The 25,644-nt window shown below is 45.3% G+C and overlaps 1 protein-coding gene across 1 annotated transcript in view; it reads right to left on the reverse strand.

The window, feature by feature from the left end:
- Window positions 1-25,196, reverse strand: part of LOC110485161 (zinc finger protein 385D) — a 203,443-nt gene extending 178,247 nt beyond the window's left edge. The window contains exon 1 of the mRNA XM_036940957.2: window positions 25,050-25,196. Within this exon, the coding sequence (XP_036796852.2) occupies window positions 25,050-25,098 (49 nt within the window). The 5' untranslated portion in view covers window positions 25,099-25,196. The remainder of the gene's footprint in view (window positions 1-25,049) is intronic.
- Window positions 25,197-25,644: the final 448 nt, after the last annotated feature.

Below are 25,644 nucleotides of genomic sequence, written 5' to 3' on the forward strand. Positions count from 1 at the left end.
ATTTCCTCAACTAATGGAGACAAGGAGGCATGGTGAGAGGGGGGGAGGCAGAGAGAGAGAGAGAAAACCGAGCGAGAGACAGAGAGAGAGTGAGAGAAGGAGAGAGACCGATGGAGAGAGAGACAGACAGAGAGAGAGAGGGAGAGGGGGAAGAGAGAGAGACAGATAGACAGAGTGAGAGAGAGAGAGAGACAACGAGAGAGAGGGGGAGAGAGATAAAGATTGGACATTGCTTTTCCTCCAAACAAAAACGAGGTCAACAAAAGAGGATGCTCAAACATGCCACGTTTTGAAGCTGCCAGTCCTTTTCAAAAACTCAATAACATCATAGATAACATCCCAAATACCTCAGATAATAAAACCCACGAGTGAGTCGTGTCTGACTTTTAAAAGAAATAATGATTACGACCGAGGAGACAGATTATGATTCATAGGCTGTGTTCGTGACTGATAAGGCCCTCTGAGTGGGGTTAAAGAGTCACCCAGACGTGGGTGTCTTATTGTGGGCAGTCAGTCATATGAACAGAGCATACTTCACCTGGTCTCCACAGTGGCATGTTCTTTTGGAACATAGCAGATAGACAGGGACGTTTCTATGACAACAACCAGTCTCGTCCCCAACCTGAGCTCCCCATGTAATTCATTAGGCAGCAAGCCACTAGATGTATTATCAGGTATCAGAGAGAAAGAAAGTAGAACCACATGAATAAACATTATGAACCCACAACAAACTAAAAGGCGGGATGCATCTACACACTGAAGTTGTAGCTCCTAAGAATACAGCAATAGAGGTATCCACGCACGCACTCACACACGCACACAAGCGTGCACACAAACACGCACACAAACAAAGCTGGGTCCCCGTTCCTGCCCATCTCCCTCATGGTGCTCTTTCACCCAGCTGCAGGAAAGTGATTTGGACCCGTGAGCGCCCCTGAATGCCATCCATCTGTTACCGTGGGACCGGGCCTTGGTCCAGACAGCTCTGCATCTGTGTGTGTGTGCGCGCGCGTGTGTGTGTGTGCAGCAGCTGACTGTAGCATGCCAGCCAGGCCTCTGGGCTGGCACTGTTCAGCACTAATGCTAGCGCTAGCAGTAAGGGCCTCCAGGGGACACGACAGGGGGGCCACACACATCCCAGAACACAGCACAGCTGAACAGGTTAGAGGGAGGACGATGGAGGGGCTAGCTTAGGCCAGGGATGGGAGGGCTGGGGGGGGGGGGGGTGCTATTGTCCCTTAGGGGAAACAATGGGACATCGGGTGAGGGCGGATGCTCAGGACGAGGGGTGGAGGGTGAGGGAAAGGAGGTAGGCTAATTGAGCAAACACCTCTTTAGGGCACCAGCCCTCCAACGAGTAGCCAGTCCAACCATTCTTTGGGAGGCCACTGACTGGAAATGAACAATGGACAATTGGAAACCATAAAAAAGCATCTATACTATGTAACTAGGCCATGCTATGTATTACTATTATTGACTAACATGATATCCTTGTTGTTATGTGCTAAAAGACTAGCCTAATATGAAATACAGTATGTCAAGTAGCACTGTGCCACATGCCGGTTGCAGCGCCGCGCACTAGGCCTTGTCTAGCTGCTAAACGCTGGCCTCGCCACTGCTTCTTTAAATGCGGGTGGACATTTACATGAAGTGGCTCATTTGTGCCAAGGACAGAAGGGTGGCATGTTAACAATTAAAAGGGTGCTTAATGGGGCATGCAAATGCTATTTTCAGAGCATGTTGTGGGAAGAAGAATTGGGCATAGCCTATTAGGAGAAATCAGAGCAGTGTTCCCCTGAAGTGGGCCAAGGTCAGCACTAGCTGGGAGGATGGCAGGTCTACTATCTGGGTTAGAAACTCAGCACAGCAAAAAGACACTTCAAACACCTGACAAAAGCCAGTTTATCCCAAACATATATATGTGTAGTAGAGAGAGAGAGAGAGAGAGAGAGAGAGAGAGAGAGAGAGAGAGAGAGAGAGAGAGAGAGAGAGAGAGAGAGAGAGAGAGGAGAGAGAGAGAGAGAGAGAGAGAGAGAGAGAGAGAGAGAGAGAGAGAGAGAGAGAGAGAGAGAGAGAGAGAGAGAGAGAGAGAGAGAGAGAGAGAGAGAGAGAGAGAGAGAGAGAGAGAGAGAGAGAGAGAGAGAGAGAGAGAGAGAGAGAGAGAGAGAGAGAGAGAGAGAGAGAGAGAGAGAGAGAGAGAGAAGAGAGAGAGAGAGAGAGAGAGAGAAGAGAGAGAGAGAGAGAGAGAGAGAGAGAGAGAGAGAGAGAGAGAGAGGAGAGAGAGAGAGAGAGAGAGAGAGAGAGAGAGATAGACAGAGAGAGACAGACACAGACAGACAGACAGACAGACATACAGACAGACATACAGACAGACAGAAGGAGTTCGTCTTGGGTTCAACATTACTCCTCTTTCAAGGCCAGCCTTCTCTTCCCTGCAGCACATCCATGTGTGTTGTTCAGGGTCCTGCACATTGATTCAGTATAGCCTCAGCCCAGCCTCAGATCCACAGCTAGATAAAGCTGCACATGGATCTGGAGAACACTCAACAGTCAGAACCAGTCAAGGAAAACACAGGGAGAGAGTAGGAGCAGGAGGGTCATCGCTGGCCAAAAACATAAGCATCATTGGGGCCCGGTGCGCAGGTAGCTAAGGCCTGGAACAGAAACAGCTGAAGGTAGTGGGTGATAAGGGGATAGGGGGTGAGGCAGGATGGGGCAGGGATGGAGCCGTGTCTTTGGGAGTCCAGTGGAGGAAGCAGAGCACAGAGCATGCTCTATGTGTGCCCCTCTCCCTGGTCCCTCTCTCAGACCCCCTCCAAAGGCTCCAGTGTGTCCCTGTGTCCTGGGCCGGGCCAGAAGGGGAACAGGGGCGCTCTCTGTGCCTTGTGAGGGGGCCAGACTCCCAGCCTCCTGCCCCCAGCCGGGTGTGTGTTTTGGGGTTTTACAGTGGGCCCGTGCCTTGCTGGCTGCCTGGGGGTTGTGTGTTCATGTGCCACACTCATGTTTACCATCAGGGTGGAGTCTTTCCTCCACAGAGAGGCTGTGAAGTGGGCTGGAAAGATCTGGGCTGTGCTGGGGGACCTGCCAGTAGCATCGATTACAATACACCCCTTACACAATCACCAACACAGTTACAGACACAGAAGTTCAATAACCCCTCTATTTCATTCCAGTTTCAAAATCCATGTGAAAAAGCCTGGCCTATTGGACTACAGTAGACTGTACCAGTGGGAGCGAGAGGGAGAGGGGGACTTGTTCAACAAACCGCTATTAAGACATGTAAATATCATTGACCTTCAGCAAGCTTTTTCCAACAGACATGGCACTATTTAACATTTGGAGAGTGCGTACAGGATCCCTCTAGTTTGAGAGAGGTTTTCCACCTCTGTGAGAGTACGTAGTTGTGTATGTGGGTCTTTCTATAAACTAGGGGACCAGTGAGGATTTCCTACGCTGGACAACTTGTTACAGCTATTGATAGGTCATTGATAATAATCCAGCAATTTTTTTCATCTCATTACATGAATATATAAGGGGAGATAATAGTCAGATTCAATCAAATTCACGAGTTGGTGTCTTGATGTACAGGATTTGTCCAAAATCGTGTGACATGAAACATAACTTTTCTGTCCTTGCATTTATGGCAGTGTAAGTTGTCGTATATCATATATTAAGAATTAATCAGTTAAATTAGACATTGAACCCTGTAAGAATCCTGGATCAAGCTGTCTGACAGTTTTTTCGTATAGAGATCTCAGAAATGCAGTGTGACTACGTCACATTTCCTGTTTCCTTATGTCACAGGGTGAAAACTGCTTTCTTGGGCACACAAATCACCCCAAAAAGATTCAATTGCAAAATCTTCTAACCGAAAGAGTTACCTTACCTTGATACTTAAAACCTAAATCAAATCTCTCATTAACGTGGTTCTTCAATCATCACGCATAATAATTGTTGGATGTGCATTTGTTGTCCAGCTGATATTTTCACACATCAATCATCTGGTCCAGGAAGGAATTTTCTGAATGACAGTCAAGTGACGAGCACCTGTTGTGATAGCGCATGTGATGCAACAACAGCCCGACTGTTCACGAGGAATGTCCAGAATATCTCATTCGTTACGCAGGTGAAGACAGTTGTGTTCAGATCCACTTTGGATCTATACTGAACAAAAATATAAACGCAACACACAGCAATTTATATGATTTTACTGGCTTACAGTTCATATAAGGAAATCAGCCAATTGAAATACATTCATTAAGCCCTAATCTATGGATTTCACATGACTGGGCAGGGGAGCAGCCATGGGTGGGCCTGGGAGGGCACAGGCACAGGCCCACCCACTTGGGAGCCAGGCCCACCCACTTGGGACCCAGGCCCACATACTTGGGACCCAGGCCCACCCACTAGGGAGCCAGGCCCAGCCAATCAGAATGAGTTTTTCCCCACAAAGGGTTTTATTATAGACAAAAATACTCCTCAGTTATATTAGCTGTCCGGGTGGCTTGTCTCAGACAATCCCGCAGGTGAAGAAGCTGGAGTTGGAGGTCCTGGGCTGGTGTGGTTACCAGTGCGTAATTTGAGCCGGAACCTGCCGAACTTTTATCGTTCCAGCACCTATTTGCTCGGATCAGGTACCTCTCGCGGCATGATTTATTAATTGTTTCACTGTTCGCACTGTACATATGCTAATAAAAGTGATCAGCATTAAATCAAGTGGCCTCCTCGTTATTTATCCCGCCCCCCAGAAAGACCATCATGTAAAAGCATGGTGATCCTTCTGTGTAATCATCCCCTATCCTCCCACACAGATTCCAGACCTGCTCTCTTATTTGGACATAGAAGTCATGGGGAGGGCCGGTGGGGTAAGTAACTGATCTTGACACAGGTCTTGGTAGTGGTGGTCAGCTAGTGAAGAGGTCCCTACGTAATCGCGTCACGTAGCCTAGGATAGTCGTCTCCCTACTGAATTTGAAACGTGGGAAAGCCAAATAAAAAATTGATAAGAAAAGGCAATCCAAAAATCCAGAGAAAGATGGTGAATCGAACCCAGAACAAGTCAGCGAACTGTCAATGCCGGAGGAGAGGAGCGAGGGGCAAACTGTTCATGATGGCGATGCCTTTGCTAGCAGCGCTGCTAATCCCGCCAGTTCAAATTTGCAATTCAGAGAAGAAGAAGAACAAGTATACGTTTAGCTAAAGATTTTTTATAACTAAACCAAGATAGGCCACAGCCTGTCGTTTCCAATGGGAACAAATTAGTCATAGTGGGCAGAACAAGCAAGGAGGTGGGCAGAGCCAAGCACGAGCTAGCGAGATCCTATTGGCCCGTTCTAGCATACATCTGCATACTTCCATTAGGGAACGCCTACTCTGTGAAGTGGCGTGTGCAATAACTCAATTTGCATTTGTTTCGTCGATGAGAACATTTGCAGAATATCGACACAAATCCATCTCCTGCCATCTTCTCCCACTGACGGCCACTGAGCTTCCTCTCACTACCGTATCTGGTAGAGAGTGGAAACACCAAGTGGATGCTTAACATTTATACATCCGGTGAAATATCTGTCTCATTGTTCTAGCTGTGGTATAACCCGTGGCTTGTCATGCAGAATTCAAAGCTGGACTATAAAATGCAAAAAGGTAGGGCTGGAGGAATTAATCTGGCAAAAGAGTGGGTGGACTGTAAACTGCTCTGGTCGTTAAAAAACAACAAGGAGGTTTTTGAACATGCTGAAACAAGGCGCATTTTGAGGCAGCAAGTCTCGTAGACAAGGCTAAATAGGACACCCAGGTTATAGTTAACACTCAAAATAAATCAAAATAGACACTACAGCCAGAGTCTTCAGAACAGCCTTAGAAGGAGGCTAAAAGTCACAGCCACAGGCCTGCTCATGGCTTTGAGTAAGAAATTGACTGTCAGGAGTTAAATTGACTTGACATGGGGAAAGTCATTGTGGGAGGTTTTGAAAACTATGGTAGGATTTTATTTTCTTTACAATCTTGTTCTGTAATGTGAAGATAATCTGTGCTTCATATTCTCACATGGGCATTAGGCCTATACAGTTGAAGTCAGAAGTTTAAATACACCGTAGCCAAATACATTTAAACTCAGTTTTTCACAATTCCTGACATTTAATCCTAGTAAAAATTCCCCGTCTTAGGTCAGTTAGGATCAACACTTTATTTTAAGAATGTGAAATGTCAGGATAATAGTAAAGAAAATGATTTATTTCAGCTTTTATTTATTTCATCACATTCCCAGTGGGTCAAAAGTTTACATACACTCAATTAGTGTTTGGTAGCATTGTCTTCAGATTGTTTAACTTGGGTCAAATGTTTTGGGTAGCCTTCCACAAGCTTCCCACAATAAGTTGGGTGAATGTTGGCCCATTCCTCCTGACAGAGCTGGTGTAACTGAGTCAGGTTTGTAGGCCTCTTGCTCGCACACGCTTTATCAGTTCTGCCCACAAATGTTCTATAGGATTGATGTCAGGGCTTTGTGATGGCCACTCCAATACCTTGACTTTGTTGTCCTTACGCCATTTTGCCACAACTTTGGAAGTATGCTTGGGGTCATTGTCCATTTGGAAGACCCATTTGCGACCAAGCTTTAACTTCCTGGCTGATGTCTTGAGATGTTGCTTCAATATATCCACATCATTTCCCTGCCTCATGATGCCATCTATTTTATGGAGTGCACCAGTCCCTCCCTCCCGCAGCAAAGCACCCCCACAACAAGATGCTGCCACCCCCGTGCTTCACAGTTGGAAATGCTGTTCTTCTGCTTGCAAGTCTCCTCCTTTTTCCTCCAAACATAACAATGCTCATTATGGCCAAACAGTTCTATTTTTGTCTCATCAGACCAGAGGACATTTCTCCAAAAAGTATGATCTTTGTCCCCATGTGCAGTTACAAACTGTAGTCTGGCTTTTTTATAGCGTTTTGGAGCATTGGCTTCTTCTTTTCTGAGCAGCCTTTCAAGTTATCTCCTTATCTCCTTTCTAAGTGGTATGACAGCTGCGTGGTCCCATGGTGTTTATACTTGCGTACTATTGTTTGTACAGATGAACGTGAGTTTGGAAATTGCTCCCAAGGGTGAACCAGACTTGTGGAGATCTACAATTTTTGGGGCTGATTTCTTTTGATTTTCCCATGATATCAAGCAAAGACGCACTGAGTTTGAAGGTAGGCCTTGAAATACATCCACAGGTACACCTCCAATTGACTCAAATTATGTCAATTAGCCTATCAGAAGCTTCTAAAGCCATGACATAATTTTCTGGAATTTTCCAACCTGTTTATTAAAGGCAGAGTCAACTTAGTGTATGTAAACTTCTGACCCACTGGAATTGTGATACAGTGAATTATAAGTGAAATAATATGTCTGTAAATAATTGTTGGGAAAATTACTTGTGTCATGCACAAAGTAGATGTCCTAACCGACTTGCCAAAACTATAGTTTATTAACACGAAATGTTAATGTGGTTGAAAAATGAGTTTTAATGACTCCAACCTAAGTATATGTCAACTGTATGTGTGTTCTGCTGTAGTCTACATTGATTTATTTTATTTGAAGTTATATTCCAATATTGTGATATTTGTTCTACTGCTACATTGATGTCTTGAAAATTATAGGAAATTCGAGTCTTGTAAGCCCTACAGCTGAGTAGGTGTGCATATGCATATGGCCGGTGTTCTGCACTGACATCTAAAAATGTTGATGTACAATGTCTAGAAAATGAGGCTATAAGAAATTCTGACTTGTGTAAAGCCCCGCATCTACACTCAAGTATGTGGGCATACTGCAGTGACGCCTAAAATGCTTTGAATTAATCAGCACCTTGGAGAGTGCTGTCCATTTCACCACCATAGATAGTAGGCTACTTGGCTGTTTACCCTGTCTGCTGTGCTGCTATGTTGTGTTTGACACTTTCTCTCTCAATGTGTTCCGGTAACTCAGAGCCCCGCGGATAACCCCCCCCCCCCCTCACGCTCACTCTGTGCTCTCACGATTTACAAATTAAGCACTGGTGGTTACACATGGTCTGCGGTTGTGTGGCCGGTTGGACGTACTGCCAAACAGCTCTGGTGGACATTCCTGAAGTCAGCATGCCAATTCCACACTCCCGCAAAACATGAGATATCCATGGCATCGTGTGACAAAACTGCAACTGAGTGGTCTTCTATTGTCCCCAGCACAAGGTGCACCTGTGTAATGATCATGCTGTTTAATCAGCTTTTTGATATGCCAAACATGTCAGGTGGATGGATTATCTTGGCAAAGGAGAAATGCTCACTAACAGGGACGTAAACAAATTTGTGCACAACATTTTGAGAGAAATAATATTTTTGTGCATATGGAATATTTCTGGGATCATTTATTTCAGCTCATGAAACACTTTACATGTTGAGTTTATATTTTTGGTCAGTATAAAATCCAGAGTGAATTGATGTTGATCATCTGTTGCTGTCTGCTTGATTTACAGCAGGGTCTCGTTAGATTTAACAGAGAAAACATGAATGTAATGAGTTCATGTTTTCATATATTTCTGTGCCTCAGATTGGACTCTGAGCCTACTTTACACAATTGTGTAGAATAGATCCAATGCTATTCCTATGAATTATTCTGGATATAATGACAACAAATGACATAGCCTAGTGGGTTTACTCACAATATGATCTGGTAATGAAATAACATACATTTTGTTTTCCATGTTACACCTGCAACGTTAAACAATACAAGGGGCTTGAAGTAGCCTACTTGAACTTGAATTTGGAGCTCAGTAATTAAAGTACTGGAATAGGCCAACCGTGAAAATCAGACATTTCCTCAATTTGGTGCTTGAAAAGTCCTTGTAATTATTGTAGCCAATTTATAAGTTCTCCTGCTCCCTTATAATTATCCGTGAAAACAACAGTTTTTGTGAGAGATGTGGCCATTTTCATTTGTTTCCTGCAGCTTCAATTAAAGGGTGTTGCGCTGCTCTGTTGAGATAAAACCATGTGTGGTTATTATGAGGACGACAACATCTGTTGACTTCAACTTCACTTTCCTTACAAATCCTTCCATTTAAAAAAGGAACCTGGATTTTGGTCAATTCCTCATTATAAAAACAGCGATGGTGAGATTCAAATGCTGAGATTAATGCTGCCCTGCGTCAGCCACATAGGCTACAGGAAAATCCCCATGCATCCAATCTATTTAGTCAGGCAATGTCCACATTATTCTCACATATTTTAGAATGTAATAGAATTTGCATATCAATGCATTGGCACTTTTTTGTACACTTTTTGAACGCTTTGGGGGGGGGGGGGGGGGGGGCTATATGTACAATTATATAAACGATACATTTGTATAACATTGCCGTCCTTGAACATGACAATTAAGTGCTTGAAAAAGTCCCTGAAAATCCTTGAATTTGAATAGTCAATGTCTGTATGAACCCTGCTTAAAGGATGTATAGTCCTAGTTCTATGTTGTTGTGTAGCTGGAGTTATAGGTGTATGTCATATGTAGGTCAGTGTATGTGATGTGTATGTGATGTGTAGATCAGTGTATGTGGTGTGTATGTGATGTGTAGATCAGTGTGTATGTGATGTGTAGGTCAGTGCATATGTGTGTAGGTGAGTGTACGTGATATGTAGGTCAGTGTATGTGATGTGTAGGCCAGTGTATGTGATGTGTAGGTCAGTGTATATGTGTGTAGGTCAGTGTATGTGATGTGTAGGTCAGTGTATGTGATGCGTAGGTCAGTGTATGTGATGCGTAGGTCAGTGTATATGTGTGTATGTGATTTTTAGGTCAGTGTATATGTGATGTGTAAGTCAGTGTATGTGGTGTGTAAGTCAGTGTATATGTGTGTATGTGATGTGTAGGTCAGTGTGGGCAGTGGGCAGTGGGGCAAAAAAGTATTTAGTCAGCCACCAATTGTGCAAGTTCTTCCACTTAAAAAGATGAGAGAGGCCTGTAATATTCATCATAGGTACACTTCAACTATGACAGACAAAATGAGAAAAAAAATCCAGAAAATCACATTATAGGATTTAATGAATTTATTTGCAAATTATGGTGGAAAATAAGTATTTGGTCACCTACAAATAAGCAAGATTTCTGGCTCTCACAGACTTGTAACTTCATCTTTAAGAAGCTCCTCTGTCCTCCACTCGTTACCTGTATTAATAGCACCTGTTTGAACTTATTATCAGTATAAAAAACACCTGTCCACAACCTCAAACAGTCACACTCCAAACTCCACTATGGCCAAGACCAAGGAGCTGGACACCAGGCTGGGAAGACTGAATCTGCAATATGTAAGCAGCTTAGTTTGAAGAAATCAACTGTGGGAGCAATTATTAGGAAATGGAAGACATACAAGACCACTGATTATCTCCCAGTGGTTAAGGGCGCTGTACTGCAGCGCCAGCTGCGCCATCAGAGTCCCTGGGTTCGCGCCCAGGCTCTGTCATAACTGGCCGAGACCGGGAGGTCCGTGGGGCGACGCACAATTGGCCTAGCGTCGTCCGGGTTAGGTAGGGATTGGTCGGTAGGGATCTCCTTGTCTCATCGCGCACCAGCGACTCCTGTGGCGGGCCGGGCGCAGTGCGTGCTAGCCAAGGTTGACAGGTGCACGGTGTAGCCTCAGACACATTGGTGCGGCTGGCTTCCGGGTTGGATGCGCGCTGTGTTAAGAAGCAGTACGGCTGGTTGGGTTGTGTATCGGAGGACGCATGACATTCAACCTTCGTCTCTCCCGAGCCCGTACGGGAGTTGTAGCAATGAGACAAGATAGTAGCTACTACAACAATTGGACACCACGAAATTGGGGAGAAAAGGGGGGAGCAAAAAAAAATAAAAAAATCTGGGGCTCCACGCAAGATCTCACCCCGTGGGGTCAAAATGATCACAAGAACGGTGAGCAAAAATCCCAGAACCACACGGGGGGACCTAGTGAATGACCTGCAGAGAGCTGGGACCAAAGTAACAAAGCCTACCATCAGTAACACACTACGCCGCCAGGGACTCAAATCCTGCAGTGCCAGACATACTGGCTTAAGCAGGGGGACACATGTCCAGGCCCGTCTGAAGTTTGCTAGAGAGCATTTGGATGATCCAGAAGAAGATTGGGAGAATGTCATATGGTCAGATGAAACCGAAATAGAACTTTTTGGGTAAAAAATCAACTCGTCGTGTTTGGAGGACAAAGAATGCTGAGTTGCATCCAAAGAACACCATACCTACTGTCATGCTTTGGGGCTGTTTTTCTGCAAAGGGACCAGGACGACTGATCCGTGTAAAGGAAAGAATGAGATTTTGAGTGAAAACCTCCTTCCATCAGCAAGGGCATTGAAGATGAAACGTGGCTGGGTCTTTCAGCATGACAATGATCCCAAACACACCGCCAGGGCAACGAAGGAGTGGCTTCATAAGAAGCATTTCAAGGTCCTGGAGTGGCCTAGCCAGTCTCCAGATCTCAACCACATAGAAAATCTTTGGAGGGAGTTGAAAGTCTGTGTTGCCCAGCAACAGCCCCAAAACATCACTGCTCTAGAGGAGAACTGCATGGAGGAATGGGCCAAAATACCAGCAACAGTGTGTGAAAACCTTGTGAAGACTTACAGAAAACGTTTGACCTCTGTCATTGCCAACAAAGGGTATATAACAAAGTATTGAGATAAACTTTTGTTATTGACCAAATACTTATTTCCACCATAATTTGCACATCACTGTACGTGATGTGTAGGTCAGTGTATGTGATGTGTAGGTCAGTGTATATGTGTGTATGTGATGTGTAGGTCAGTGTGTATGTGTGTATGTGATGTGTAGGTCAGTGTGTATGTGTGTATGTGATGTGTAGGTCAGTGTGTATGTGTGTATGTGATGTGTAGGTCAGTGTGTATGTGTGTATGTGATGTGTAGGTCAGTGTGTATATGTGTGTATGTGATGTGTAGGTCAGTGTAAATGTGTGTATGTGATGTGTAGGTGAGTGTGTATGTGTGTACGTGATGTGTAGGTCAGTGTATGTGATGTGTAGGTCAGTGGGTATGTGTGTATGTGATGTGTAGGTCAGTGTGTATGTGTGTATGTGATGTGTAGGTCAGTGTGTATGTGTGTATGTGATGTGTAGGTCAGTGTGTATATGTGTGTATGTGATGTGTAGGTCAGTGTAAATGTGTGTATGTGATGTGTAGGTGAGTGTGTATGTGTGTATGTGATGTGTAGGTCAGTGTATATGTGTGTACGTGATGTGTAGGCCAGTGTGTATGTGATGTGTAGGCCAGTGTGTATGTGTGCATGTGATGTGTAGGTCAGTGTGCATGTGTGTATGTGATGTGTAGGTCAGTGTGTATGTGTGTATGTGGTGTGTAGGTCAGTGTGTATGTGTGTATGTGATGTGTAGCTCAGTGTGTATGTGTGTACGTGATGTGAAGGTCAGTGTGTATGTGATGTGTAGGCCAGTGTATATGTGTGTACGTGATGTGTAGGCCAGTGTGTATGTGTGTATGTGATGTGTATGTCAGTGTATATTTGTGTATGTGATGTGTAGGTCAGTGTGTATGTGTGTATGTGATGTGTAGGTCAGTGTGTATGTGATGTGTAGGTCAGTGTGTATCTAATGTGTAGGTCAGTGTATATTTGTGTACGTGATGTGTAGGTCAGTGTGTATGTGATGTGCAGGTGGTCACTGTCACCCCAGGGTCTTTATTCCACTGGTCTTTCTACCATCTGAAAACAGCCTAAATGTCATGTTACTAGCTTGTTTTTCTCAATTCAAATATCTATTGATCCCAGCCAAGCAAAGCAATAATATTTGAGATTCAACCTCCTAGAAGTTGTTTCATTCCTCTCCCTTAGTAGATGTTTACTGAGGCTTTACAGAGCCAGTGATTCAACACCACATCCAGAACACACAGAGGCCACAGACACAATCAGGCCCAAACGTTTAGCTCAAGTATCTTGAGAGCTGATGCAGATATGTCTTAAAGAAATATTTCATAATTCTGTCCATATTGCCTACTGTACATGTAGTATACTTTAAAATAGCACATAGAGGCCTGTCTGAAAATCATCAGTCAACACATTGATGGTGAGTCATGGCCAATAGGACTGCACTAATCAAAAAGGGAAGAGGAGGGAAGGGGAGGACATACTGCTTTTAAAACCGCAGCCTATTCAGATCTCTAAATGATGTCCATTATGAGGCTGGGGAAGCTGTTGCTCATTGGCAAGGCTGAATGGTTTCACAGAGAGCCACCTTCACCATCACCACAGCAGCAGGTCACCTATTCACACACTGATTAGTGTTTAACAGCAGCAGAACTAAACGCATTTTCCAAAACGGCCTCATATCAGAGGGACCTTAAACAACAGGCACAGAAGCACACAAGCACTCATCGACACACACACGCGCGTGCGCACGCACGCACACGCACACACACACACACACACACACACACCCATTCTTCCTCTTTCTCCTCTCTCCTCTTCTCTGTCAGTGGGGGACATTATGATCGTTAGCTGAACCCACCTCTGTTGTTTTGTCAGCAAAACGCTCCCCAGAGCAGAGCACTTATCACGGTAGAGAAAGACTTTATGCTCTCCTCTCCTTACAGCGAAGGGAGACAAAAATATATGGTTCAATTATAGTGTCTGTCAGCCCTGCATGAGCTTGTGATGGACTGAGTCGAGTTGAGCTTGATGCTGGAGAGAGAGAGAAAGGGAGAGAACAATAAAGAGAGAGAACGAGAAAGAAAGAGAGAGAGAACGAGAAAGAAAGAGACAGAGAACGAGAAAGAGAGCGAGAGAGAGAAATAACTAAATTCTCCAACTAATGCGCGTTGCAAAATGCAGAGATTCAGTGATTCAACTGGCACTGTCTCATCCACACAGTCTCTGGTATAAGAACAGACAACTGGTGTGTTAAGCGATACCAGTCAACTCTGAACAAACCAACAGGTATGAAGCTGAACGGCAGTGAATCACTTTGAGATTCATAATAAAAAGCTCTATGTAAATATATCATTATTATCAAGCAAGAGTCAACCAGGGACCCGAGAGAGAGTCAAACCTCTTACCTAGCAGAAGTGATTCAGTGAGTCATTCTCCACTAGATCGTGAGGAGGGTGTGCAGACGGACTGGAGGGAGAGATCTATCTGTGAGTCGCTGCAGGGCAAAGTGATTCAACCAGCCAGCCAGTGGAGAGAGGTATAGTGGAAGGAGAGTCTGGAGAACAGGGAGCTGGCTTTGGTCTTCTCATGTATTCTCAGACAGACAGACGGACGGACGGACGGACGGAGAGACAGACAGACAGACAGACAGACAGACAGACAGACAGACAGACAGACAGAGAGAGAGACAGAGACAGAGAGACAGACAAGAGGCCTCAAACAGAGAGGGAATGTACAACCAACCAACCAGCCACACACACACACACACTCACAACAACAACAACACTTAAATCAACTAGAAAGAGAAACACAAAGAGAGAGTCAAAACAGACAGTCGGAAAGAGGAAAATGTATACCCAGTCTACTAAGGCAACATGTAAAACACACAGCACAGACAGAATACACACATAGTGTAGCAGTAGGATGTATCTGCATGTGCGAGACGGGCCTACAATCTCAGCTGTAATCAAAGGTCAGTTGGTATGTGATAGAGGAGCTAAACCCCATTCCAATCTGAGGAGCTAGTGGCAGGGGGGGAGGCAGGGCCAGGACAGATGAACAAATATTACACAGCCCTTCAGAAAGCAAGCGCACGGCATCTAAAACACTGGTCGTGGTCGTCAACACACGTCAGTGTGACAGATCAACAACGTGAGAGCTACTGTTCCTGATTTTGATTTCATTTTGTTTCACCTTTATTTAACTAGGCAAGTCAGATAAGAACACATTCGTATTTTACAATGACGGCCTCCTCTAACCGTGGAGGTTCTGAGATTACACTGGATTATATGAGTTTTTAGCAACTGTGAATTTAGGCTGATCGATAAAAGATGGGGGACGTGTGTGTGTGTGTGTGTGTGTTCTGGAGCCCCCTGCTGAGAGGTGGAATGGCTGTGATTACTGTGTTATTAGCAGCAGAGAAATCACAGCCTGGATCCCAGAGGACACACACACACACAGGTATGGATTAGTGCACATCACGCCGTCTGACCAACGCCTGTCGTATCATTAGGTCACTCTTCACAGGTATGAGTCATTGGAATGGGGCTTGTAGCGTGTGTGTATCAGGGTCTGTGTGTGTGTATCAGAATGAATATGTGTGTGTGTGTGTGTGTGTGTGTGTGTGTGTACACACTGTGCAGTTCATTTCACCTTTAGAGATGAAATCAAGGCTGTTTCTATGTGAAACAGAGATTCTGCTTCAGGTTCGCCCACATTGTCGCGAACCAACAGCCATTCTGTAGCTCAGCCAATGCAGCAGACCAGACGTCACACTGTCCAACCGTGGCTCTTAAAGGCGGATATCTTTTCAAACAGACTCTGCTCAAAGGAGGAAGTGGTATTTAAAAGCAGACGGAGTATTATTTTATTCATCGGCTCTTTCGGTCACGGAGGTCTCCGAGTGGCTTACTGGCTTCATTTGAATTGCCCCTTTCTTCCACCTAGATATATGTGATATAGATAGATAATATACGGATAGAACTAACCTTGAGGAAGTGCTTGAGCTTTTAGGGAATAAAGACTCAAACCAACACTTGAAGGTGAATGTACTGTAGGTGTACATGTAAAACAAGTCTCCGAAGCATGAGTGTGTGGGGGCTGAACAATGTACAGTTACTACAGCTAAATCTATATCCTGAGCACAGAACAGACATGAAGGATGATTTGACTGTTCATGTCCATACTTTCTGAATTCTTACTCTTGCTCATTTTCCAAATGCTCCGAGTCTAAGGGGAGTGGTGCGTGTTTGTGTTGAGGTGCTGGGGTGAGGTGTCATGTAAAGGCAGCGAGGGGTTAGGAACCAGGGCTCGCGTTAAAGAGTTCAGAAATCTGCATTTTCAATATGCAGACCATTGATACATGGTCTGCATTGATACATGTATGATACATGTATCATGATACATGCATTGATACATGGTCTGCATGACCATTGATACATTCCTTCGCAGAAAATACATTAGTGCAACACAGTCGGCAGAAAAATAGCTTCATTTTCATCAGATGACGGAAGTGCAACGCTATTTGCCAAGCAGCCACACAAGTAAATGAGCTTACAATGAAAAAGCAAGCTCAATTCCTTCAAGTTTTGCTAGAAGTTCATCTTGCATTTTACCGAAGTAAACATAGAGCACGGGCGGCAGGGTAGCCTAGTGGTTAGCGCATTGGACTAGTAACCGAAAGGTTGCAAGTTCATATCCCCCGAGCTGACAAGGTACAAATCTGTCGTTCTGCCCCTGAACAGGCCGTCATTGAAAATACGAATTTGTTCTTAACTGACTTGCCTGATAAAAAAAAAAATAGGCTACACTGAGAAAAGTACCATGGAAAAACAGCTACACATCAGTCAGAGTGCTGTTTGCTGACAGAATCCCAGTTCGTGAAAAGCGCAACTGCAGCATAGAATGTGTCTGACGCCGAAGCAGTTAAGATCTGTGTTTACAAAACGCAGCAAGATATTTCTTACGCGTTTTATTTTTTCTGCGTGAAAAACGCAGAATTCTATTTTTATGGCAACCATTCGGCGATGCAGCTCCCTTGGAGTTGTGAATCCTCGCCAGCCAGCTTTTTAAAGAAACTTCCTCACAATCTCTCACCCCAACACGACTTAGCTGTTTACCCTAGGGTGTTACCCAAATATACACACAAATAAACACACACACACAGCAGCTGCTCTTATGGAACGACTCACATGCATGGTCACAGACTTTGTTCAGCACATGGACAAGCTGGGTTCACATCTAATGCACATATGGTCAAATGCAGGTATATATATATACACTTGTATTCTAGTGAAAGGTCATGCGCTCAGAAACGCATTTAATTTCATCTCATTCTTTCCCAAACGTTTATGTTGGTCTCTGTGTGTGTGTGTGTGTGTGTGTGTGTGTGTGTGTGTGTGTGCGTGCGTGCGTGCGTGCATTTGAATCTTGCCATAAAAGCAGCTGTGTGTATATTTGTTTGTGTGTGTGGTTAGAAGTCTCTCTAGGCTGTTTTCATCATATGAATACATTCTGGTATCTTCCATTTTCATCTCCTCTATCCCCGCCTGTCTTTTCTAACGCGGTTGACATTTGTTTCTCTCTTAATGCTTGTCCTATTATTCTGTACCTTTCTCTCCAGGATATTCACTCCCTTTGCTGTGTTTTCTTCAGAACTGTATTGTGTGACTTAGGTTGGAGAAAATGTCCTTGGGTTTGAGAAAGGCATAAAACACATTATTTATTGCCGTAATTCTTATCAGCCAAAGTCAAAACCCGCAAGATGACAAACTTGCCACTTTACACACCCACGTGAAAAGTGCCGCCACGGCCCCATCAAGAAAAGCCATTTACAAAGGCTGAAGAGTGGGTTCAGTGTGCTCTCTGTGGAGATCACAGTACAACAGGACATGCGCTCCGAACACTGACTGAGGTAAACCACTCTCAGGTTTAGATAAAAGCCTCGCGGAAAAGGGCTCTGAATGATTCACTGCAGTTGAAAAATGCATACAACATAATCACAGCCTTCATATACATCTCTGTTGTCCTTATCCTCTATTTCTCCGAGAGCCACGTTGTCAACCAAACACTTTGTGGTGAGTTTAAAACACAAACCCGCCACAAACCCACAACCGCTATGGAGCACGAAGAAGAAGAAGGGACCAATGGACTCTCTGAGCTTGACTGTAATCAACCAATCACAGAGTATTAGTCTTCAGTCAAAATTCACAATTGTGTTCTTACATGCACACCTAGACATGAATATGCATGCGGGCAGTCTTTTATATGGAACATGTGATAGAATCAGTTTAGACAGGGTCCCCACCCTTCCTGTTGAATAGTGACGGGGCCTCAAAACAACCAGGCTATTTAGTGCTCCTATTGGGAGGGGGGAGAGGGTCTGCCTGCCTACCTGGCCTCACACACTGACCCTCTGTTCAGCTCACGAGCACCACGACCCGCCAACTGCCATGGAACATAGACAGGCCACTGTGTGTATGTTTGCGCGGGCATGTGTGTGTATGTCTAACACTGGGCCCAGTGTGTGTGAGGGTCATTACGGTGGTGTGAGAGGGTATGTGTGTCCGTGTGTGATGATCACGGCTCTGAGGTAGGGAAGTAGGGGTCTGGCACTCTGTGTTAATTAGGATAATTATCCTGTAACGGAGGAATCAAAACCCCTGCGCCAGGATCGAAATACAGGATCAGATAAAGCTCCACACACAGGTTCAATCTGCTGTTCAATGGGAGCTTACCCTCTGACATTGTCTCCCTCCTCTGACTCAGAGGGTACCTCTAGGCTCCCTTCTATTGGCCTGTTCACCTCCTGGTAGATCTTGGTGGGTAGGAGGAAGTACAGAAGGGATCAGGAGGGGACTGTGGGTAGGGAGAGTGACTGGGGACAGAAAGGTTCATGTGTTAGTAGCAGTAACACTCTATACCCTCTGCCCAGAGGGCACATACGAGGCATAGTGAAACCTTAGCCCTCCGACAGCGCCAACCCTTCAGCACCCAACTGAGGAGCTAGGCAGTCTTCTGCTGAGTCGGTCCCAGCCGTGAGCACTGCCGGCCGGCATGCCAATCAGCCAGGCGGAGGGTGGCTTTCTCCAGGAAAGGGCAGCCTGCTTGCCCTGAGGCGGGCTTCATGCAGCTGTCAGAAACTCTGACCCCCCCCCCCAGCCTCCCTGGAGCCCCCCTACACACACCCGTCCTCTGCCACTAGTCGTACAGTACAGTGTGATCAGGGTGGCAGCGAGGGCTGGAGTGACCTCTCCATCTGTCTGAGTTAGGCGAGCGGAGAGCGGCCGGAGGGGGGGATGTTCACGCCTGTTTATAGATATTTGCCCTTTTGAGTTCACCTGTCACCCAGCCTGGCTCAGCTGGGCTCCAAGCCTCCACTCCACTGACTCTGCTCATCTGCAACAATGGCTCAGGAATGATGAGGGGTTTCACATCCCCCTCCTCTAAATGCTATGGTTTTGCTTTGAGCCTCCTGCTTCGTGTAACAAGGCATCTGATTTGGATTATGTTTGATCACCAGGTAAATTATACTCTGACGGTGTCACTGAGTACAGGACAGACAGACAGAACGACAGGACACTGACATACCTCCTGCTGTTATCCAGCATCCCCTGGCTAATAGGGATTTAACTGTGTGTTTGTGCTGGCAGGAGAAGAAGCAGCCAGCAGGGACGACACAGAACTTTTCACAGAATCACACTGAAGGTCGCTGTGATCCAACGTAGCCTGAAATGAAGGACATCAGACCCACAGGATGTTCTTAAACTCGCACGCACGCACGCACGCACGCACACACACACACACACACACAGAAAAAGCAAGCCAACTGGTGTACCAACTCCCCCATCCCTTTGGCTCAGCAGGAGATGACATGGAGAACATCATAGAGGAACACACAACAGGAGGTCCCAGCTCAATGGGGGAAAAGGAGAAGGACATCTGTCTGGAGAAGAGGTCAAAATGTCAGACAGAGATGTCAGAGTGGTGTGGCACAACACCTCTCCAAGGGAGAGATGCAGAGAGGGGATATGTGGAGACAGCGATAGAGGACTGTTTACGTTGATGAAAGAAAGTATAGATGATGTGTTCTAGCATGACTGGTATAAGGGTTGCCTATTCTGTAGGTCAAGCTGTTATGTTTATTACCATATAATTGAGTCATGCGCATTGAATACACCCTACAATTCATACTTAACTGTAAAAATGTCAAAGTACTATTTCTAAAACAACAAAAGAAAGATAAATGTAGATAAATGTTGTTGACAAAGAGAGAAAGAACAACAAGTAGAAGAGGTTTGTGAAGGGATTGGGCTCCTGTCAAAAAGCCATCCTTAGCAATATGAACTTTGAATCCCCTCAAATCTAAAACAAGGTAGTACAAGGAAAACACTCAAAAAAAATCAATGCAGAAAAGAGCTACAGTTCCTCCTGACTTCAGGACACCTGTACCTCCCACACAGCAGCAGTTCATTGTGTGTGTGTGTGTGTCAATCTGTTATTTACAGTGAAAACTGTAAACTGGGTATAAAAAGAAAAGGCACAGTATCCCCCCCAAAATGCATATATATTCAAACATATAAATACATATTCATACATATAAATACATATTCATACGGATACATATTCATACTGTACATATAAATACCCACATGCAGACATACTACACAGTGGTCTTGTCAGTGGGACAAACCCAGCTACCAACCCAGCTACCAGCCCAGCTACCAGCCCAGCTACCAGCCCAGCTACCAGTCCAGCTACCAGTCCAGCTACCAGCCCAGCTACCAGCCCAGCTGATTAAGTCCCAACATGATCCCCTCGTTGGGAGTGGAGGGGAAGGAAGCAGGGCGGTGTGATACACAGTGAGACACCAGCAGAGAGACCAGACCACTGCTACTGTAGCATCCACTTAATTGGCATGATGAGAGTGTCACTGTTCCGCACTGTAAACCACTCGCTGTGTCACAAACAATTTAGTCTTACCTTCATCAAGATGTGTATGGGGACTCTTCCTTTGTCTACAGATGCAGCCCTTGCTCTCTTTCTTTATTTTGCTCCCTCTCTCTTGCTTTCCCTCTCTCTTGCTTTCCCTCTCTCTTGCTCTCCCTCTCTCTTGCTCTCCCTCTCTCTTGCGCTCTCTCTCTTCCTCTCCCTCTCTCTTGCGCTCTCTCTCTTCCTCTCCCTCTCTTCCTCTCTCTTGCTCTCCCTCTCTTGCGCTCCATCTCTTCCTCTCTCTTGCTCTCCCTCTCTCTTGCTCTCCCTCTCTTCCTCTCTCTTGCTCTCCCTCTCGCTCTCCCTCTCTCTTGCGCTCCCTCTCTTCCTCTCTCTTGCTCTCCCTCTTTCTTGCGCTCCCTCTCTTCCTCTCTCTTGCTCTCCCTCTCTCTCCCTCTCTCTTGCTCTCCCTCTCTCTTGCGCTCCCTCTCTCTTGCGCTCCCTCTCTTGCTCTCTCTTGCTCTCCCTCTCCCTTTTTCTCTCTCTGTCCATACATTGTCATTTCCACCATTCCAAATATACTTCTCCCTTTTCCCTTTAAATGTTTAAATTGCACACACTTTTCTTGCTTGGACAGTTGTGCAAATATTTGTCTTTGCTCAGTACGTAAATAGTTTCTGTTGGTTGTATATGGACGAGCAATAGTGAGTAAACTGTCTCAAAAATATTTTTTACCCCAAAAAATTGTGACGAAGCGCAATGGCCCCACAATGGACTTGACCTAGAGAGTGAGAGAGTGAGAGAGAGACAGACAGAGAGACGAGAGAGAGAGAGAGACAGAGACAGAGACAGAGACAGACAGAGAGAGAGACAGAGAGACAGAGAGACAGAGAGACAGAGAGACAGAGAGACAGAGAGACAGAGAGACAGAGAGACAGAGAGAGAGACAGAGACAGAGAATTGGTCCTAACATAGGACTGGTCCTAACATAGGACTGGTTGCTTTACTTCAGTGTAGCAGAGGTCTAACCCCCACCGTGGCCATTCAAGCTGGAGATGGGACTGTGGTGTTGCACCTGTTGCCTGGACACCTAAGTGACAGTTTACGGCAGAGTAATCTCTGAGCACAAACAGCATGGCCATATGTCTCTTGGCACAGCATTTCTTAAATGATCTCTGTCAAAATACAGTGCAAACAAAGCAGGCACCACAGCGTGTGCAACACACAGGTACACACACAGGCACACACACAGGTACACACACAGGTACACACACAGGCACACACACACAGGTACACACACACAGGTACACACACACACAGGCACACACAGGCACACACAGGTACACACACACAGGCACACAGACACAGGCACACAGACACAGGCACACGCACACACACACAAAGGCACACACACACAGGCACACAGACACAGGCACACAGACACAGGCACAGGCACACAGACACAGGCACACACACAGGCACACACACACAGGCACACAGGCACACACACAGGCACACACACAGGCACACACACAGGTACACACACAGGTACACACACAGGTACACACACTTCATAGTACTTCACCAGCTCTCACTAAAGACAGAAAAAGACAGCTCCCCCTTCATAACGAAAATAAACATCTTGGGAAACAACTGCGACAAAACACAAGTGACACTAACAGAGTACCGTATGTACGCAGTCTGTCACAGCAACAATAACACGGGCCTCCATATTATTCATCCATAGGCATTCAGCAGGAGTAGCGGGCCTTAAGGTGGCGTCCATAATTGCTCTCCTAACCGCAGCAGCCGTATTTCACCTTCCCGGACTGAACATGTTGATATTTGCCTTGATGTATCTGCGTTCCCCTCAGCTACAGCGAGTACAGAGTGCCCACAGCACAATAAACACACATTAGAGACTACATCAAGCCAACAACTGACACTCTTTCAGAAGCCATCCTGGGACTGCTGAACTTGTTTCTCATGTCAGTCAGGCCTCACAGGGGGACATGGATGTTTGACTGCTGTTTGGACTATGTTATAATAGCCTAGATCAGGGCTCACCAACCCCGTTCCTGGAGAGCTACCCTCCTGTAGATTTTCACTCCAACCATGTTCCTGGAGAGCAACCCTCCTGTAGATTTTCACTTCAACCATGTTCCTGGAGAGCTACCCTCCTGTAGATTTTCACTCTAACCCTGTTCCTGGAGAGCTACCCTCCTGTAGGTTCACACTCCAGCCCTGTTCCTGGAGAGCTACCCTCCTGTAGGTTTTCAATCCAACCCTGTTCCTGGAGAGATATCCTCCTGTAGATTTTCACTTCAACCCTGTTCCTGGAGCTACCCTCCTGTAGGTTTACACTCCAACCATGTTCCTGGAGAGCTACTCTCCTGTAGATTTTCACTCTAACCCTGTTCCTGGAGAGCTACCCTCCTGTAGATTTTCACTCCAACCATGTTCCTGGAGAGCTACCCTCCTGTAGGTTTTCACTCCAACCCTGTTCCTGGAGAGCTACCCTCCTGTAGGTTTTCAATCCAACCCTGTTCCTGGAGAGATATCCTCCTGTAGGTTTTCACTCCAACCCTGTTCCTGGAGAGCTACCCTCCTGTAGGTTTTCACTCCAACCCCAGTCGTAACTAACCTGATTCAGCTTATTACTATAATCAGGTGCGCTAGATTAGGGTTGGAGTGAAAACCTACAGGACAGTAGCTCTACAGGAACAGGGTTGGAGTGAAAACCTACAGGACAGTAGCTCTACAGGAACAAGGTTGGAGTGAAAACCTACAGGACAGTAGCTCTACAGGAACAATGTTGGAGTGAAAACCTACAGGACAGTAGCTCTACAGGAACAAGGTTGGAGTGAAAACCTACAGGACAGTAGCTCTACAGGAACAGGGTTGGAGTGAAAACCTACAGGACAGTAGCTCTACAGGAACAAGGTTGGAGTGAAAACCTACAGGACAGTAGCTCTACAGGAACAGGGTTGGAGTGAAAACCTACAGGACAGTAGCTCTACAGGAACAAGGTTGGAGTGAAAACCTACAGGCCAGTAGCTCTACAGGAACAAGGTTGGAGAGCCCTGGCCTAGATCAAAGTTTGACTGCTGTTTGGTCTATGTTATAATAGCCTAGACCAATGTTTGAAATGAAAGGTGTTTCTGTGGATGATCATCATTATCATCGTCGTCATGTGACCTGGATGCTCCAGCCTCTGTCGAAGACCATTGTTCAGCCCAATGCCTACTTTTTAGCATCTTTAGGGTGATCTTAATAATGAAAAGCCCTATATAAATTAAATGTTTTAGTAATATTATTATTATTATTATTATCATTTGACTGATTAAACAATGCCAGTGTCCAATTCCAATGTCATAAGAGTAGAGGTCAACTGAGATAGGCATTAAAACTGAATGTATAAATGTAAAGCATAGCAAAATAACATTTGTCATGGGTCCCAGTGGGTGATAGCTGTGTAGTATGCAATGCCTAGGCCTGTGTTTCCAGAATACCTCTTGAAGCTTTAGAACTCTGTCTGATAAAGTTTGCCCTTCTTCAGAATGATTACCACTGTACGTGATTAATTCATTCAATTCTAGGGCCTTTTCGAATGCCCTTATCCGAGTGTAAATATATAAATAAACGGATGTTTTGCCAGATTAGACGTTCTTGAACCACATCACACACTTGAGAAATGGCTTTGGAATACGGGTGGGTTAAATAGTCTACTACAGATGATGGCGGAACATAAGTTTTATGGTTACAGTTTTCTATTGAGGGAAAGCCTGCCTGCATCTGGCCATTGAGAACCACAAGCACCGGCTCACCCCATGCGGAAACACCCAGCCCGGTTGCGTGACGGGGTAGACGATGAACGGTCGAGCAAATATCATATTTTATTCAGTGAGTGATGAAGTATGAACAAATAAGCCCATTCAGATCGCCTAATGTGCAATTTAAATGATCAACGTGCGCTCAAATAGTAGCCTCAAGGCGCAACAATTACCTATAACATTTGCTTCGTAAGATACCGACAATACATTACCTCGAAGCTGTAATCATATAAAACTACTAAAGGTGTTTTGATTAACAATCAAATCAAAATGAATATTACATGCATATTTAAAAAAGTCTAGCCTGCCCATGACAACAAATTGCCATGTCAGACATAAACAAATCTAACAATCGGTCGTTTGTCCATTCATTGTAAATAAAATAGCTAGGCCTATACATGCATCTGCCTCGTAAAATGTATAATTTGGCCATCTCAGAATAACTTTATAGCTAATCATTCCATTATGAATGGAAAAAAGGCTACTGTACACCCGGTAGACTGATAGTGGTGCGTGAAGAACTGTCACATGGGGGCCACAAACTTTGAATAGTAAACAGCAATACGTCAATATGTAAAAACAAACGCTACACTGTATATGTTGTATTTCTGCCTACCTGTCCCGTTCCGTTTCAGATTGTCCCTGTGGTCGTCCGTACCCAACATCTTTCGAAACGATGTGTGACAAGACTGACTGTCAAAGCCGAAAGCCCAGCTCGCACTCTGGAGTCACGGGTGTCAGAGCGCGCAGCCACTCTACACACGAATGCGCACTCAAAGGGTCTTCAACGTTATCGCCGCCGCGCCTATACAATTTGATTTGTGTTATTTATCACTTTTCCATCGATTATTTTATCTTGAAAGACAGGGAAGAAGTTAGTAATTATATTAATATACACTACATGACCAAACGTATGTGGGCACCTGCTCGTCGAACATCTCATAAAAAAATCATGGGCATTAATATGGAGTTTGTCCCCCTTTTGCTGCTATAACAGCCTCCACTCGTCTGTGAAGGCTTTTCACTAGATGTTGGAACATTGCTGCTGGGACTTGAATTAGTGAGGTCGGGCACTGATGTTGGGCGATTAGGCCTGGCTCGCAGTCGGTGTTCCAATTCATCCCGAAGGTGTTTGATGGGGTTGAGGTCAGGCCAGTCAAGTTCTTCCACACCAATCTTGACAAACCATTTATGCAGGGGTGCATGTCCCC

Source organism: Oncorhynchus mykiss, chromosome 13 (genome assembly GCF_057628025.1).
Source record: "Oncorhynchus mykiss isolate SJ-2025 chromosome 13, ASM5762802v1, whole genome shotgun sequence".
Classification (NCBI taxonomy): Eukaryota; Metazoa; Chordata; class Actinopteri; order Salmoniformes; family Salmonidae; genus Oncorhynchus; species Oncorhynchus mykiss.